This window comes from Opisthorchis viverrini (assembly GCF_000715545.1).
Source record: "Opisthorchis viverrini unplaced genomic scaffold opera_v5_119, whole genome shotgun sequence".
NCBI lineage: Eukaryota > Metazoa > Platyhelminthes > Trematoda > Opisthorchiida > Opisthorchiidae > Opisthorchis > Opisthorchis viverrini.
In genome coordinates this window covers 755,579-773,097 of record NW_008751775.1, presented here as the reverse complement: position 1 = coordinate 773,097, position 17,519 = coordinate 755,579, and the positions used below count along the sequence as shown (strand labels likewise).

The window sequence follows — 17,519 nt, the reverse complement described above, 5'->3', positions numbered from 1 at the left end:
TTACGGCCACACAATCTGATAAGAATCTCTGAAGACCAATCACTGTGATAAATTGAGTTGAATTTTTCCCTGCAAACAGAAAAGGCTGTCTGGGTCCCTAAATTTTGATTTGTTAACCGTGTTTTGGCGAATGGTGTACTCCTAATGAACTTTATACTGCTTCTACTTCCACAAATACACTCATTTGCATTCAGTTTTGAGGTGAGACTCACCTGGAACCCAGCTGAATCTCTCGTTTATGCTGTACTTAAGCGAAACCGCCTGTTGTTCGTCTAAGAGTTTTCAGCAACCTTATAAGTAGTGTATTGCGTTTATACTGCCCAAGTTGGTCCGGATGGAAACTGTCTCCTAATGCATCAAATGAATTGGGTTCCTTGTTTGGCCGACTTGCTTGAGAATAAAAGCCGCGAATCTATCTATAGTCCCGAAACTCTTGCCCACCTGTGAACTTTAGTCAGCACACCTGGTATGATTTCGTGGTCTAAAAATCTGTTGGTTTTGTAAAAAATTGTAGAGCTTGAGTACTGATAAGATTCACTTTTTTCTCGAGACCTTTTTTCATTCCGGGTTTTCGTTCCTTGGGAGCGATGTTGAGTTGCGCGCCATTGAAAAGGTTCTCTCGTACGCACGCACACATTCAAGACCACAAAAGTGCGAATACACACGCGGGGACTACGGTCGACTGTGCCCTGTTCACAGTGTGGGATTTTCTCGCCATTCTTCTCGCCACATTTGTGTTATATGTGTGTTATATGCTTCTGATCCGCTCCAGTGCCTAGTTGCCGAAAAAAGTCTCACAGAAGGGAACACAACAGCTATATTCCGAACAACCGAGTGCAATTGCGAATGCACAACGGTCTCGAGCTATTTATTGGGGGAGGGCACTGTCTGAACCTGGTCTAATGCTGACGCACACGTCTGGCTTTGGTACGAGGCTGCGACGCGCTGCATATTGTGGGGGGCATTGTCTGACCCTGATCAACGCTGACTCGCGCTGTTTGGGTTTGATACAAGGCTGTGACGAGCTGCATATTGAGGGGGCGTTGTCTGTCTGGTCAACATTTGGCGGAGCTGAGAGTCTCGTTAGTTTTCGGGCATTCAGTGGTTGCTTTCAAGAAGCTGACCTTCCTGATACATATCTTGTACAACTTAATGATGTGAAAACAAACTCCACAAGGTTCGATAGTAGGGCTGTCTATATGAGCTGCCCGTCCAGATATGACTGTCCAGCTCAATGCCGGACCGTGCATCACTGAGCTTAGTTTGGTGAGCATACAGTGACATTTAGTAGAGTCGTGGGGACTAGTACAAATTTGAAATGGCAGGTTCTGAGACTTTCCACTGCCAAACTCAAGCCATCGATCCCCGTTAAACCCGCAAAGATGGAATCGGGCGCAAATATTTGAAATGGCAGGTTCTGAGACTTTCCACTGCCAAACTCAAGCCATCGATCCCCGTTAAACCCGCAAAGATGGAATAGGGCCCAAATTCACAATATTCTGACTTCCCAAGTTTCTTGCCAGAGTTTTAGACACATTGATCAAAGAAGATACGATCTCTTGATTCGCCAATCTGTTTCTGATACGATCTACGCTGTCTTCGAGCGCAGAATTTACGTAGCACTTTACCGAATTCGCGCTTCAAGTGAAGTTTTTTTCGCTTCACGAAAACAGTTAAAAAGACAGACAGGGTCCAAAAGCAGTTTCCCTGGTTTGTAGCCGCTAATTATCGCCCAAGTGACAAGGCGGCATTCTAATAAACGATATTTATCTGGCCGCTAACACCCACGTGTGAGGGGAAACATTGCAAAACAGATGGACGATGAAGATGAAGTGGGTACCAGCAACAGCTGGTTACCAACCGGGGTCTGAGTCAGCTCCCATGGGCAATTTTTGTTAGCAATCGGCAGTCTTGCCAGACTCCGTTAGTGTGCCATTTGTCGAAGCATTTCAAAGTGTTGGGCTTGGATAGCAATACGGGGTATTACTGATGGACTGATTATGGTCAGTATTGGATGTACGGTGAGGAACCGTTCGTCACTCAGGATGGGCACCGTCAATTGGACGAATGGCTCCGCTAATGGACATTCCACTGCACGCGAACGGCTTGTGTGGAGGTTGCTTGCCATGGGGGGGGGCAGGGAGGAACTACCTAACTACGATATGGACACATTTGCTAACTGAAAAGACAAAGTAGGCGACAATGGATGAAACTGTCACCTATATATGGTGTAGAGGTTGCCAAAACGGAGAACTTATTTTTGCTGCGGGCTTGTGTTAGCTAAATGCAAGTTCTGTACAGTATTCACTGATTTAAGAATTTTGATTGGACCGTCGTGCAGCAAGTTTAGGCATATTTGTCAAGGAATGATTGCCTAGACTGGCGCCATTTGCACCAGGATATCACACAGTCATTTATGTATTTGATAGACTTGGGGTTATCGTGACAGATTGTTTTTGACGTGCTTGATGAATCACACCAAAGTGTTTGTCAAACCAGATTGGTTTGATTGAATGGTTTGAATGGAAATCGATATTAACAGCTGACATTAAACAAAAACAATTATTTTTATCCCCATTCGTATTCGTCGGTTCAGTAATTTTCTTATACACAACGTATTCCAACGACTCCTGATGTATACGGTTAGAGGGGGAATCGATTGAACAATCCAACAGAGCGAAACCGGAAACGGAGTATGGGAAACATGTAACTCATAGAGGGCACGCAATGAGAAAATTCACAGAGATATTCTCCCCAAACGATAATGAAGACACCTATAGAAGAGCGTAAACAGTACTTTGTCGTCATAAGGTTGCTGAAAACTCCTCGACAGCCCACGACCGGTTTCGCCCTTCGTGGGGCTCATCAGGTAGGCGCAGTCTCAGAGTTCCCATCAAATTTACGTTCTATATGAAACCAAGTTGCGCGAAATTAGCGAACTACACTCATTTGCAAACAGTTTGTTTATGCGAGAGTCTCACCAGGAACCCGCTGAATCTCATATGCTGCACCAGGTCGCCTCATGTTTCAGTTGGTACTATATTCGAGATATCGCGATATATGTATATTCGTAATGCACTACGCAATGCTTAAAAACACCACAAACGATAGATTTAGCTGGATTCCAGGTAAGTCTCTAGCAAAACCAAATTTGTTTGCAAATGAGTGTATTTCGCTAACACTCTGTCGTATTGTTTACTGCGCAACCTATAACACCACGTGGTGATTATTTTGACAGAGTGGACTCAGAAATTTATGAACCTAGGCCAATGGTATGGGAGTGTATTGCAGCTACCTCGGCCCATACAGTTTTGAGTTAGAACGTCCAGAAGCGAATAACCTGTAACAGAATGCCCACTAGTCCGTCACACATTTGTTTTCGATAAACTACTCCTACTTTGCAAGTAGCTAAGTTTAACTTCAAAGAAATCAGCGAATGAACGGATCGCACCAGTCAGTCACTGAAGAGCTAGCCTACTCGGGCTATTACCACTACACCTAGTAGAACTGTTTATTTTCAAAAAGACACATTAACAAAACTAAAAAAGGCACAGCCGGGGCGGAAGAATGCGCACAACAAAAAAGGACGGAAACGTTCCCCACAAAAGTGAGCCATCACTAGCTGGGTCAGTGGAGTTAAATCAAGTTGGAGATAGGTATTAGAGTTTGACGTTGAAACACGTGGGCAGAAGATAACATATGAACGAAAAAAAGTAAATTCCAAAACTGCTGAAGAAGCAGAGAGAGCCAGAACGGTTTAGACGCGCACAAACATGGTTAGGTGTGGAAGTCATTGACAAGACAACACTCAGCGCCATTCACCGCGCAAAAAAGCGTCGTCGTTGCGTACTGGATCATCATTGGATCATCACTGGAAAGTGAACTAAAAGATCAACATCACAATCAATGGCAAGAAAGAGTGAGCTATTGGCTAGGGAAAATTCGTCAGCACCATAATTTTGCTTCTCTAATTCCAGCACAATCACTCCACGCTAATCCAAGGCCATTCTCTTGTCTATCATGGTTGCTTGGTGCTACAGAACAGCAATTAGATCGAAACTGATAAAAGACGTAAAGTGGGTGCACTTAACTCTTTGAAAACTGTATTTTTTAAACAATGGAGAGGTTTGCCCGTTGGACATCATAGTTGATCTTGCAGCATTTCAGAATGTGCACGAATCTGTCTTGGCGACAATAGCTTTCCAAACAGAAGGTCACCTGATCAACATGATCAAACCAGACACTTCATGATCTCGTCCTCAGCAACCTGCGCATCAGGAGAAACATACATCCTGGGACAACGCGGACAACAATTCCCTCCTGACCGCTTTCATCCTTGTCGTCATGTTTGTACTAACACCTGAAACAACGAACGGCTCATGTTGGTTGTCACCTGTCCTTCGGTGGGCGTAACCATCCGCGCTCGGACCATCTGATACAACCACACAGTCATTTTGGGGTAATCTTGTGGGCTTGACCGAGCACGGAGGACCGAATTAGACAGCCCCGATATTAAATCATTCCGTGTTCTCTTTACTGTTTGATGCAGCTTAAACGGACCATCTCACCGATTGGTTTCAGCTGCTGTTGCCGGTGGTCACAGACATGTTTACTTTTGAAATAAAAATGGAGACTTACATAAACAAAACTGTCTCTAGTCCATCAACATTTGCCTTGATCTGTTCGCCATACCAGCTCTTCCCAGCTCAAATTCAAAAGTCTCCGGACTCTCTTTAAGACACACACACACATACAACCCAGTAGTCAGGAAGGACAAAGCCATCCATAAGGTGTCAGGGGTTTCGTAGTCCAGTTGCGGCAGCAACAGTCCAGCCACCTCGTCCATCACCATCATAAACGAAATCGGTGAGAGCGGATCCACCTGCGTCACTTTTTTTGGAAGAAAACCTCGGAACTGGGTAAAGCTTCTACAGCGTTCTCACAAGCCCGCGTCATGGTGCTCCGGACACCTTACCACACCTGAGGGTTTTTTCAGATGAAACCCAATAGGCAAACACCGAAATGGGGTTAGGAAGAGTCGCTGAATAGTGGCAAAGCAGAGCCAGGTAGCTTCCAAACAACTTTCTGTGCAGACCGCGGGGAAAGCAATGCAATCTCAGGTCTCATCGGCCAGCAACTTCTCTCTGGAAAAATGGAACGAGGATGGATGACGCCGAAATTGGTCTCACCAGCCCGGTGAAATGGTGGCTAGGGACATGTAGGTTGGTGAAACATATCTAGACAATACTGGAATTCCCAGTAAGATTATTCGTATCAAACCAGCGAACTATTATGAGCGCGAGTTCGTCCAACACTGAAGATGTCTTGTCACGTCTGACTTTCTTCCCCGTAATTGATTCCATCAACCCCCTGTTAGATAAAAGCACCATAGTGCACTTGTTCTGGAGCGGACAGCTTCTGTCTCTAGTGCTGTTCTTTGTCTAAGAGACGGTAGGCCGCAGATTTTTGTGTAGTTCCTTCCACAACCTATGGAGCGTAGCGATCGCTTCATAGTCCGGTTATATAGAAACTAGGTGGTGACGTAGGTAGCTCGCTGGATCTGCTTTCACACACGATGGATTTGCTAACAACGGTATCGGGAAAGTGTTTGCCATGGATATGGAAATACGTTGAATGCATGAAAGTCTATAAGCAACAAGGCTCGTTCCATGGTGTCATGGTGCCACATTTTAATCCGCGAAAAAAGGCACCAGCGAGCGAAACACCTTTTTTGGAAGGAATCAGACAGGATAGGCTTCGGAGAAGAAAGAATATAACCAATGGTTCCTTCGGGGCCACTAGATCACAACTAGTCCAGGTGTGCTTGCCAATTAAGCACATGTAGCGGACAAGGACCTATGTATGCGTGTTCGATAGGATATACAACCAAAATACCAGCTTAGAAATAACAAATGGCAATAAGGAATGGACAAGTGAACGTAATAGACTCACTAAATTGGAGGTCCAATAATTCCACTACACGAAATGTTGTGCAGTAATTGTATTCGGCGGCGGAGAATATATCCAGAGTAAGAAGGATACTCTCCACTGTTAGTTCGAGTTTTAGAAATAAATTCCACGGTGGACAGTTATCACAGCTGAAAATTGTCACAAGGAGTTATTGTGACGTTTAACAGTTCACACAAACACAATAACCCAATCTCACGACTTCAGCAAACAGCAATCAGCTCAATCGGATGCAATTTCACTGACTCAGCGAAAAGCAGGGAAGTCGCGCCAAGAAAATTGTATTCGTAACATTAAAACAAACGTCATGATACAATGTGAGCGACAGTTACAAAGTGTGGTTTAAGTTCAGAGAGAATGGTAAATGTGACAACGGATTACAGACACTACACACATATAAACTGGTTCTGATAATAAAGTCCAAGCGGCCAGAGAAATCTTCTCTCAGTCTCGCGATCAGCTTGGAATGCGTATCACAAAACGGATATAAATCGTGAGCCAGACGTATTGGTGAATATGACTCGCCCATACCTATTAACCATCAAAACGTTTCTGATTGTAGAACGTGAAATTTGTTTGCAAAAATGAATGCGTTGTATACTGTTACACGTAGAAATTTGACTAAATCCCTGTTTTTTGGTAAATTCGTTAAAAATGTGGCATTTAATAAACTTTCAAGACTGAGTAGTACTCGGTATTGCTTACTCATCTAAAGCGATTTTATGGTGAACGGAGCCAGAGAACGAAGCGCTCGAAGCAGTCCTTAGAACTAATCAATTAACGCAACAGCCGAGGATCGTCACAGTTATACTGTTGCTTCAATGCGTGGTATGGCTTTCTTACCGGGAACACAGCTCATATCAACCAGTACGCTCAGTTGCGTACTAATTTGGTCTTCACCAGAGACTTACCTGAATCCTAGCTGCATCTTTCTTTTATGGTCTATATGTTCACACATCTGGTTCAATATATTTGGTTCTAATAAAGCAATTTCACCTTCTTCTCAATTCGCAGAACTTTGTACTGCGAGCCAGCAACAGTACGGATGCTATGGTGCTTAGTCGGTGCATCAGCAGTGAATCAAACTACCCAATTGGAAGCGAACCTGAGCAGACTGTTGAACACCACATCATCACCGTCCTACCTCGTTCGGGTTACTGCCTGGCTGGCGACAAGACAGCTCATTTGGTTTTCGGCAGTGTAATTCATCTACTGCATTTCTACATCCGTCTGTCCAGGTAAGTTCACCACAGGGTTAGTCTGTCCTCGACCCATTGACGGATAACATTAACTACTATTTTCATAGGAGTAGTGTAAAATTAGCATCACAATGAACGAATAACTGTCACTTTCGGACAAGCTGGTAATTTAGCAGTGTAGAAAAATTGAGCGATTGCTTTCATATCAAGTGGTCCATGTTTCTAAAGTATACTGTGCAACGGAATTAACAACAAGAACGAACAACGTCCGACATGCTGTATTTAAGAATGAGTACATATATCTTTGTAATCTACTACTCATAAGACTGGTGAAAATCCGTCGACAGCCCACGACCGGTTTCGCCCTTTTTGAGGCTCATCGGGTAGGCGCACTCCCCAAATTTCCATCAAACGCATGTTCTACTTCAACATCACAAACGAGAGATTTAGCTGGGTTCCAGGTGAATCTCTCGAAAAACCAAATTAGTTTGCAAATGAGTGTATATTCGCTAATTTCGTGCAATTCGGTTTCAAGTAGAATATAAGGTTGACTGAAACTCGGGAACTGCGCCTAACTGATGAGCCCCAAAAAGAACGAAACCGGTCGTGGGCTGTCGACGGAGTTTCGGCAACCTTATGAGTATTACATTACAAATATATACATATATCGCGACATCTCGAATATCGTAGCGGCTGAAACATAAGGCGGCCTGGGGCAGCACATTCAGTTGCCTGAGAACATCATAAACGAGAGATTCAGCTGGGTTCCAGGTGAGTCTCTCGAAAAACCAAATTAGGTTGCAAATGAGTGTATATTCGCTAATGAGTACATATAATTTTCAGCCACAATTCCTTTTGTCCCCAATCCAAGTTGAACTATGGTCTCACGGTGGCCTCCAGAGGAGGGCCAAACGTCTGGACCGAGAGTCCACTTGTTCTAGCTGGAGGCATGCCTACTTCAAAGGAAGGAGTAAAATTTCAATCTCAAAATGTCCAGAAATTGGTAGTAAAGCTGTTTTTGGATGATCTGCTAGAATTTGGTGCGTTATTCGAAAGATGATATCTGGTGTTTTTCTGGTACAGACGACTCTTCGAAACATATTTCGATGGATCTACGTAACTCCTTACTATGTATGTTGGCATCTGTTCATGAAGCATATATCAATCCTTGACAATAGGATTCCACAGTAGTGTGTTACGTCATCTACAAAGTCACGATTCATTTTAACAACGGAACCAGATGACTCAGTAACTATCGTGGTTGCGACGATCGACCGACCCCACGATCGACTGACCCCCCAGTCAAGACTTCCCAGTCAGGTAGCGTGACGCACGCTTGAAACCCACTGGGCAGCTTTTTGGTTGCAAATTTGGGGTTTTGCGGGATAGGTATGTTTGCTCATAGCCACACCACTCTCGTTTGAACGGCCGTGTTCCCGTTCTGGCGTAATTATTTCGGATTGTCCACACCGAAGGGAAGCACTGGACTCAAGTTCCGCTCTTATTAGAGCTCATCAACAGTGCATATCCAATGGCTGTGTCGGGATTTGAACCCCGGACATCTGACGTGCGAGGCAAGCGTGTAACCACTACTCCACCAACGCACGTTGGACGCATCTGAATTATCACGTCTGAACGGGCGAACGTGATTGGTGTGCCTACCCATTGAACGACGACCCAGTAACTGAATCCAGGAACCAAGTTGACTTAAACAACAGTAAATGAAAAATGACACTTCATAACTTTTTCCTAATCGAAATTTAAAACTCCGATTTGTGCTGTTTGTTTTGTTCACCTTTTCCAGAGAGGGAAATTTTCGCACTGCTTGCTTCCTAATGACATTCTGTTCCTTCTCAAATACTGCATGATTTGTTCTTTTGTTTTAAAATTCGTTTTTTTTTCTGGTTCACTGAATTTTCCCTGGTTAGTTCAGTGCAGCAGGATGCCACCAAACGTTGGTGATCGATCAGATGGCATTTACTTGACTAGTTTTGAACAGTCTAGTGTGAACAAAACCCACGTTATCCGCCAATAGCTCGTCGCTTTTTGCGCTTGTTCATGACAGGCTATCATTCTTTCGACCAGCGAGTCAGGTTTACCGGGACCAATGCAAAAAGGCTAGTCAGATTTTGCTCGTTTTATACGGATCAATATATTGTTGGGGGCAAACTGGTCATACCCGTACGATCGTAGCTGTCTAGTGGATGAATTTTACGGGTCTGAAACCGTTTGATCATTCCTACGAAACACTCGGTCGAGACGCCATTTAGGTCGGCGCCTTTTCTTCAAATCCAGACACCACAGTACGGGACTGCTGTGTCTCAAACTTCATTCCGCGCATCCCAATCCCCCAATCGTCAATAAGTTATGGCAATTTACACACAAAAACCCATCTTTAACTTCGGCCAAACAAGTGAAAATCTAATTCCGCGCGCCTTCCGGCCCATTTGTTGATTGGATTACTATCCACTCCAAAGAGTTACCAAGATGAGACCCTTGAAGTTGTACCCTCTTCGATAAGTTCGAGTTGCATTCAAGTTGATGATCTGCTATCGCATATTACACGTTTTTTTAGCACAATGGAAATATGGGAATGGCAAATGCTTTAGGTGCTTACATTGTACTATTAACCGCCAGAAGAATCCTCTCATCACTGGCTACGCATCACATGCGGAGCGAAAATTTGGCCAAAGTATTCCGTCCGGTTTTTCAAAGTGATTAAATCAGGGAATGTTACTTACGTATTTAGAATCTAGACATAACCACTGTGATATACTCAGTCTAACTGGGCTTGATTGGTGCAAGTCGAGAATTTTCACAGTAATGACTAGACTCTAGAACGTTCGATCCTCCGGAAACAACGCAATATACACCTGTCTCATTTGCACTGGCAACTATCACCAGTACACATCTCATGGAGTCTGAGAACCACGACCGACCGTTCGTGGCCACCTGGTCAGGTACACCAACTACTAGTAAAAGGAAGAAGGCGTTCTCTGCGGGGTTATCATACCGGAAAATGCCAACTGACCAGTTATATTGGACAATTGGACAGGGAAGCAAAACTCTCATATGCATCTTGTTTACAAAAACTGAATATACATCTTCTCTTGAACGCGCCTATCTGAACTTCCCTGGATATTCATTGACTGTTTCTCAAATTCAAGCAAATGCTACAAAGCGACTCCACAAATTCCGCAATAGATCTCCCTTTTCAAGAGACGCAGAGCGAAATTCAAAGAACAACACATACTACTCGCATGCCTCCCCATCAGTAGTATCACCGTTACGCTAGCAGGGATGTCCCGTGAGTCTCATGAACTGCGCACTTCCCGTCAGGATGGAACAACTGTACCGAGCTTCTTAGCTTTTCGGCATAGACTAGCTCTGCCGTAGTATAGGATAAATCCTTGACTGTCAAGCGAATAGAAAAAAATTATTTTTGTCGTGAACTGCCTCCTTAATCAAGTAGCTAGCAAACTTTAGAAGCATTGAAATTATTATCGACGGAATGATCCGTTCCGTTTTCCGAGTGAACTGACTCCGCAGGGTCGAGTGGCTGTATATATATAGTAGGTTAGATGACTGATGATTCCTGGTAATCACGTCAAGTTCAGTGTTCTAGCTGCTGGCCACTGCTGGAATTGGAATTCATCGATGAACGCGCAGGTCATCGTCCATCATATTGTTTGGCTGATTCCTCAGGTCACTACGGTCTGACAGTGCGTTGTGCCGCGGACGTGCTCCTCAGTACACACGGGTGTACAAGCACACTGGACACAGGCGCCGGTTTGTGTCTGCCTGTCTGTCTGTCCATCACTCCTTCAGCAGTCGGCCCCGATGTGGGGGGAAATCGGTCCAAGACGATACTGGCATTCGTGTGTTTTTTCGCGTTGATTACGCCTTTGTTGTATGTTTGTTGCTGAGTAAGCCCCGAATGGCCTGAATTCGCCCCTCGCATTGTTCATGGGAGCGGTCGTGTTGACAAGGCAGCACTTGTTCCCTCGGCTGGCTGCTTGCCATCATCAACACATGGGGTTACAACACATGGCATGTAGGTAGCTAGCTGGTCGGTTCACTCGACATCTGTGATACGTAACCGGCTGCAGTTCTTCTGTGTTTGTTTAAATGCGCATTTTCAACGAATGCTAGGCGCAACAAGAGTTTGTTTTGACCACTATTCCTGAATATGTCTCAACCTAGCAGACGACTCGGAACGGAGGGACCATTTCTCCAACTTCCCCGATCGATAATGGAGGCGAAAACCATGAACGATTTGGACCATTTGAACCGTCAGGGGATTGGTAAGTCATTTCGCACGTACACTGCATGCCTCTACAACAGACTGTCAGGTAGGATCGGTGCAACGATTCAGGTGCTAAAATCTTCCAATGGTTTAATTTTCTTTAAAACTAAGTTGAATTGGATACACGGGAATGCGGTCGTGAGGTTAGGAAGCAAATCTATTATCGATGCAACAGAGGCCAAGTTTGAGGTAATGCAAACGGGGTACTTTAAACAGGATGTACGGCAGCCAGCGAAGACAGTCGAAACGATATTCTGGAAACAAAGTATTTTGCTGAATTTTGATTAGGCTGAACTGTAGGAATCTTTAACCAAGGCGAAAGTCACGTGGTCACGGATCAACCAGAGTTATTTAGTCGGTCCTTGTGTGTCTGTGTTTGTGAATGTATGTTTGGAGTGTGGCAACCTAGTTGCTGGCGAGTAATCACTTCGAGCAGTACTTCGAAATACAGTCAGTCTCGACCACCCAGATAGCTTGATTCACAACCTTTCGGATTGGTGGTTTTTCGCCTTGTGCGCCGGCAGTTTATTCAAGATACCTTGGACAGTGGAAAGTAAAATATGGTTGAGGTACATTTGGGAGAATTTTGAGAACATCACAAGTAGTGTGATGGGCTTCACAGGTTGTGCTCTGTTTGCCACTCAGCAGAAAGACCTGATACTCCGACTCTAGTCTCTCCTCCTACGTTAGTTGGCGCCGATCGTTTGCATTCGGGTGAGCTACACAGAAATCCCGATTGAAGGTCTAGTGCTCACAAACCCAAAATGGTGAATGGTCTCATATGGGTGAAATACTGTGTGTTGAGCTTATTTTTATCAAAAGCAAGGGAGATTCGAGTAGTTTTGAAAGTTAGAATTCTCTAGAGAGCTGGTGTCTATTCATTCATTCATTCATTCATTCATTCATTCATTCATTCGTTCATTCATTCATTCATTCACTCCCCCACTCACTCATTCATTCACTATCCGTCCTTAGTTCACTTACAACCGGTTTGTTTCATTTTGGACCCATTAAAAATCCGCAGTCGTGTACGATAATAATAAAACTACTGCTTGAAAGGTTTCTTGAAGTTTTCGTGCTACAAACAAGTGAAGTTGGTCTATGCTAAAAACTTGGGAGCAATGCACAGCTTTGAAGAAGATCCTCACCATGGGGCTCATGTCACGAGGTTCTAGGGAAATGAGAACCGGTAATTCTCGTCCATTTGAGCGCCACACCGTTTGTTTGCGAGTCAGCAGGTTGAGTTGAGTGGATGTCAGCACTGCTAATCTTCCCGTTGGACGGTTAACATCACCTTATTACTTGTTGCCTGACTGCCTGAGGAATCAGTTCCCAAATGAAAAACTATGGCAATCTGTGAGATGTTCTTTCTGGATTATTGGTCGATGGCAGAGGGAGATAGTGACATACGTGGCGTGGTGACATCCGCCGAGTTGAAACAGAACATAGCGATCCCTACAGGTTACAAACCCCGTTGAACCGGAAAAGCCGAGTCTAGTTTCAGTGGCAACAAACAATGGATCGTCCAGACGTAACACACTACTAACAATGTTACCTAAAACATTTTGACCGTGTCTTTGTAATGCACTACTCATAAAGTTGCTGAAAATTATTCGACGGCCCGCGACCGGTTTCGCCCTTCTTGGGTCTCGTCAGGTAGGCGCAGTCTCCTGGTGTCCGTCAACATTATGTTCTACTTGAAACCAAATTGCACGAAATCAGTGAATATACACTCATTTGCAAACTAATTTGGTTTTTTCGAGAGACTCACCTGGAACTCAGCTAAATCTCTCGTTTGTGATGTTTCCAGGCAACTGAATGTGCTGCTCTTCTTGGGTTCCATCACATAGTCGTAGCTATCGGGTCACCATCAACCGTAAGCTGGTTCCGGTTGATTCAACCGTCCAAACTAATTTCGTAAGCAGATGAGAGTATTTATCGAAAAGGATCATCTAATTCGAACCGAAATTCCTCCGGGACATTCATTCGTTCATCCGTAGCACCTTTTTGCTGGCTAGCTCCCGTTCCACCTGAAGGAAGCATGAGGGGTGTGATCCTAGCAAGTTACACAAGGCTAGACAGGGGAAGTCGAGAAGCATAGAGTGTCGAACCACATGAGGGGTGTGATCCTAGCAAGTTACACAAGGCTAGACAGGGGAAGTCGAGAAGCATAGAGTTCGGGTTCGAACCACGGTCAGTAAATTCGCGCTTTAACCACTAAGCCAGGACATTTAACCAATCAAAACCTGAAACCATCAAATACGATCATAATTTTATGCACATGCCAACAAGAACGCGTCGACTGTTGCCTAAGCCATCAACTACCATCTCATGTTTTTAGCAGAAAGCCGGATGTTGTCCAGCTCTGAGAATCCAAACACTGAACGGCTGAAGGGTTGAAAAAACGAGTCCGCTGTACTTACCAGTCTAAACACTGTCACAGTGTTCTTGCCCTAAAGAAGCAAAACGGCCGGAGTAACTGTTCACTTTCCTTTACTCTTCTGTTGCATCGCTTCTTGTAATAACGCTATAGTCGGATAATGTGTTTTGGAAATTTTTGAAAACAAGACCGGACGACTTCTGGAACGTTGTTGGTGTCTGTACATTTCCCCTCCAGTCCTATTCTGGTAACTCCACATCATAGAGGGGAGCGCGACACTTCTCAGACTTATCAGAGTTCATCAACGGTTCGGACCGAAGTCTCAGGTGAGCATCATATGCCAGCAGTACAAGTTAATCCTATCGAGCATTTTGAGCAACCAATGTTACAGACTTACCAGACGTCCAAGAAGACAATGTTCTAGGGAAATACACTCATTTGCAAACTACTTTGGTTTTTTGAGAGACTCAGCTGGAACCCAGCTGAATCTCTCGTTTGTGATGTTGCTGAATGTGCTGTACCAGACCGCCTCATGTTTCAGTCGCTACGATATTCGAGACATCACGTTTCGCACTCACAGATTCAGCTAGGTTCCTGGCGAGTCTCTCACACACAACCAAATTAGTTTGCAAATGAGTGTATATTCGCTAATTTCGTGCAATTTGGTTTCAAGTAGAACATAATGTTGACGGACACCAGGAGACTGCGCCTACCTGACGAGACCCAAGAAGGGCGAAACCGGTCGCGGGCCGTCGAATAATTTTCAGCAACTTTATGAGTAGTGCATTACAAAGACAATGTTCTGGTTATTCCGGTCGCATTGATCGACTTCTCAATTGTGGATGTACGAAACCTGGCAGATAATTCTGTCTGATTACTCATGAGTAGATACTGGATCTTTAGAATTTCTGTATATATCATCCTTTTTTAAGTGTGGCCTGACAACGAATGTTTATATGATATGTGTAAAAGTTCTACTCAGGAAGGAAAACTAATTGAGAAACGTGATGATAACTGCGAATGTTCACGTCATATTGATTTCCCATGGTTTGCAATAAGCAGTAAACAAACAGCATTAACAACGAAAAATATAAATAAATAAATAAATAAGTAACTAATCAGAAAATGCGGTACCTGAAACACATGAATCTTTCCTGAAAAAACACCTTATTCAAACTCTGCGTTTACGCCGTTGGGCTCTTCTTACAATTGCTGCAAATTAGAAAGTTCTATTTCTCCAGAAATCTTGTGAAAAAGGTGCATTATGTTTTACATTTGTACGGCCTTTTGAAAAATTTCAGTCATCCACGAAAGCCCTGCTTTGTGCTGATTCCGCGCCGCACTTGAGACAGAGCCAGTCAATCAACATTTGGCACTTTTAGTTGATCTGTTCAAGCATTGGTCAACGGCCAAGTGCTCTTCTGAAAACGGAACATCTGGTCGATGCCTTCAGATTATCTTCTCAAACGGGGACACATTTGTACCCGTCTTCTTGTTTGCTTGCCTGGAAATGTACTTTCGAGCAGCTGAACACCAATGGGATTAAGCTAGAAAGGCAGAGATAGGGCTGCCACGTGACCTGTACATATGTCGACATGAGGTTGTGAGCATGATTGCTCAGAAGGGCAAAAGTGAGTTATTGATACTAAACGCCGGACACTGAACATCACGCAATTCCTACCAGAACACGTACTGGTGTTGCATTAAACGTCGCAGTCTACCGAAAACTTCGGATAATTAGGCGCTCCGGTTCAGTTCAACTCCTGAAGCAAAGTAAGAACCCTAAAGAATTCGAAAGCGCCACCTGTTCAAGTGGAATTACACCAACTCTCTCCGTCCAATTCCATTTAGACGGAATTGAATGCCAGTCCAGCAATTTTCAGCTGACGCGGCTGCACCAATTCCCGATTCAGACAGAGTACCGCCTATTCATGGGCGAAACAGAAATTTGATAAGTTCTGATGGTATTCGGCAAGTCGGCTGTCTGCGTTTCCTCAGCCGTGCACAACAGGATGTCATTACATCTTTCGCCGTTTGGATGCGTTCGGGATATCGATCGATCCACACACACCAAACTGGAAAAGCCCGCCTTACCAGACGCAACAGAAGCTAGCAGTTTTTTCTTGGTTTAAGAACACAGAATCCAGAAAAGCTATCAGCAGTCTATCAATCTAAACGCGATATTTTCGTTGTGCTTTTATATGTAACGAATCCAGCTGGTCTTTGGTTGACGGCAGAATCTTTCTGTCACGTCAGAACTATGCTAGACGACACTTGCACTGAGAAACAGTTCGGGCAGACTACAAGATTACTCGATACAGCATCTAACGTTCGAAGATGGTAAAGCAGAAAGACAGGCACTTTTCTTGTGGTAATTGAAGCGTTCACGCACACCCACACCCACGTTATCCGGTTACCGTATGCACACTCCGTTTCCTATCAGAAAAATCGAGTTCTGCCTAACAGTTGGAGTTAAAGGTGAAATGTACTCTGGACCGCTGAAATATCACCAGTTTTGGACTGAAGAATCTTTTGAAAAAAACCTGCATGTGTTAGTAGGTCTTTCCTCCTACTGCGACTACAATATCCCAGTTACATTGAATTTTATTCGTCTCAATGGGTGCGGTGATTACTGATTAACAGAGGCGCCATCGTCAAAAACTGGAACTATTCACTCAGATAAACTGTGTGTTTGTTTGCCACATCTGCGAAATTGGTAAACAGATCACTCATGCCTCGACAGTTCGCATTTTATCCTGACACGATTAGTCCATATCGAACCGCTTTGGTTTTATTAGAGACTACCGGGAGTTCGTATCCCTGTGCATGCTTAGGGTTCGTCTCCGGTGATTAGCAGATTAGCCTCAGGCCACTGGAGCACGTCGCAAGCGCCGAGCAGACCTGAGCAGGCCTGAAGTATTCTACTTCGACCAGCTATTTTCGATTACAGATCTTCGGATCTCGTGTCCCGTTTTGAGCCGTGGACTTTCGCAATCTGCAGGCTAATTTGGTCTTTTCCCACTGACTGCGTTTGAACTCTCTCATTGTATGCTTTTGTTTTTTGTGAAACGCCCGTTTAAGCTTCATAATGGGGATGTGTGGAAGGACTCCTCTTCAGAAAAGTACTTTGGGCACACGATTCGAATAACATAACATCCAGCTGTAAAACCCTATTGAGTCAGTTCGTCTGCTCGAATGAACTCGTCCGAGCATGGTTTCTCGATGCGATTCACCAGCGATCCGACAACTGTGCATTTAACGAAGTGTAGATGCAGAGACCCCTGATGGAAATACCTTGCTATGGATTCCCACTGAGAATCGATGGTTAGAGTTAACTATCTATCTATCTATCTATCTATCTATCAATCTAATCTATCTATCTATCTATCTATCTAATCTATCTATCTATCTATCTATCTAATCTATCTATCTATCTATCTATCTAATCTATCTATCTATCTATCTATCTAATCTATCTATCTATCTATCTATCTAATCTATCTATCTATCTATCTATCTAATCTATCTATCTATCTATCTATCTAATCTATCTATCTATCTATCTATCTAATCTATCTATCTATCTATCTATCTAATCTATCTATCTATCTATCTATCTACCTATCTATCTATCTATCTATCTATCTAACTACCTATCTATCTATCT

General features: G+C 43.9%; 1 protein-coding gene across 1 annotated transcript in view; it reads left to right on the top strand.

The window, feature by feature from the left end:
- T265_05987 (hypothetical protein) overlaps nt 1-17,519 on the top strand; it is a gene marked incomplete at both ends in the record, with an annotated part of 135,680 nt that overhangs the window by 41,783 nt on the left and 76,378 nt on the right. The window contains 2 exons of the mRNA XM_009171139.1: nt 6,982-7,205; nt 11,370-11,470. Coding sequence (XP_009169403.1) covers nt 6,982-7,205; nt 11,370-11,470 — 325 coding nt within the window. The remainder of the gene's footprint in view (nt 1-6,981; nt 7,206-11,369; nt 11,471-17,519) is intronic.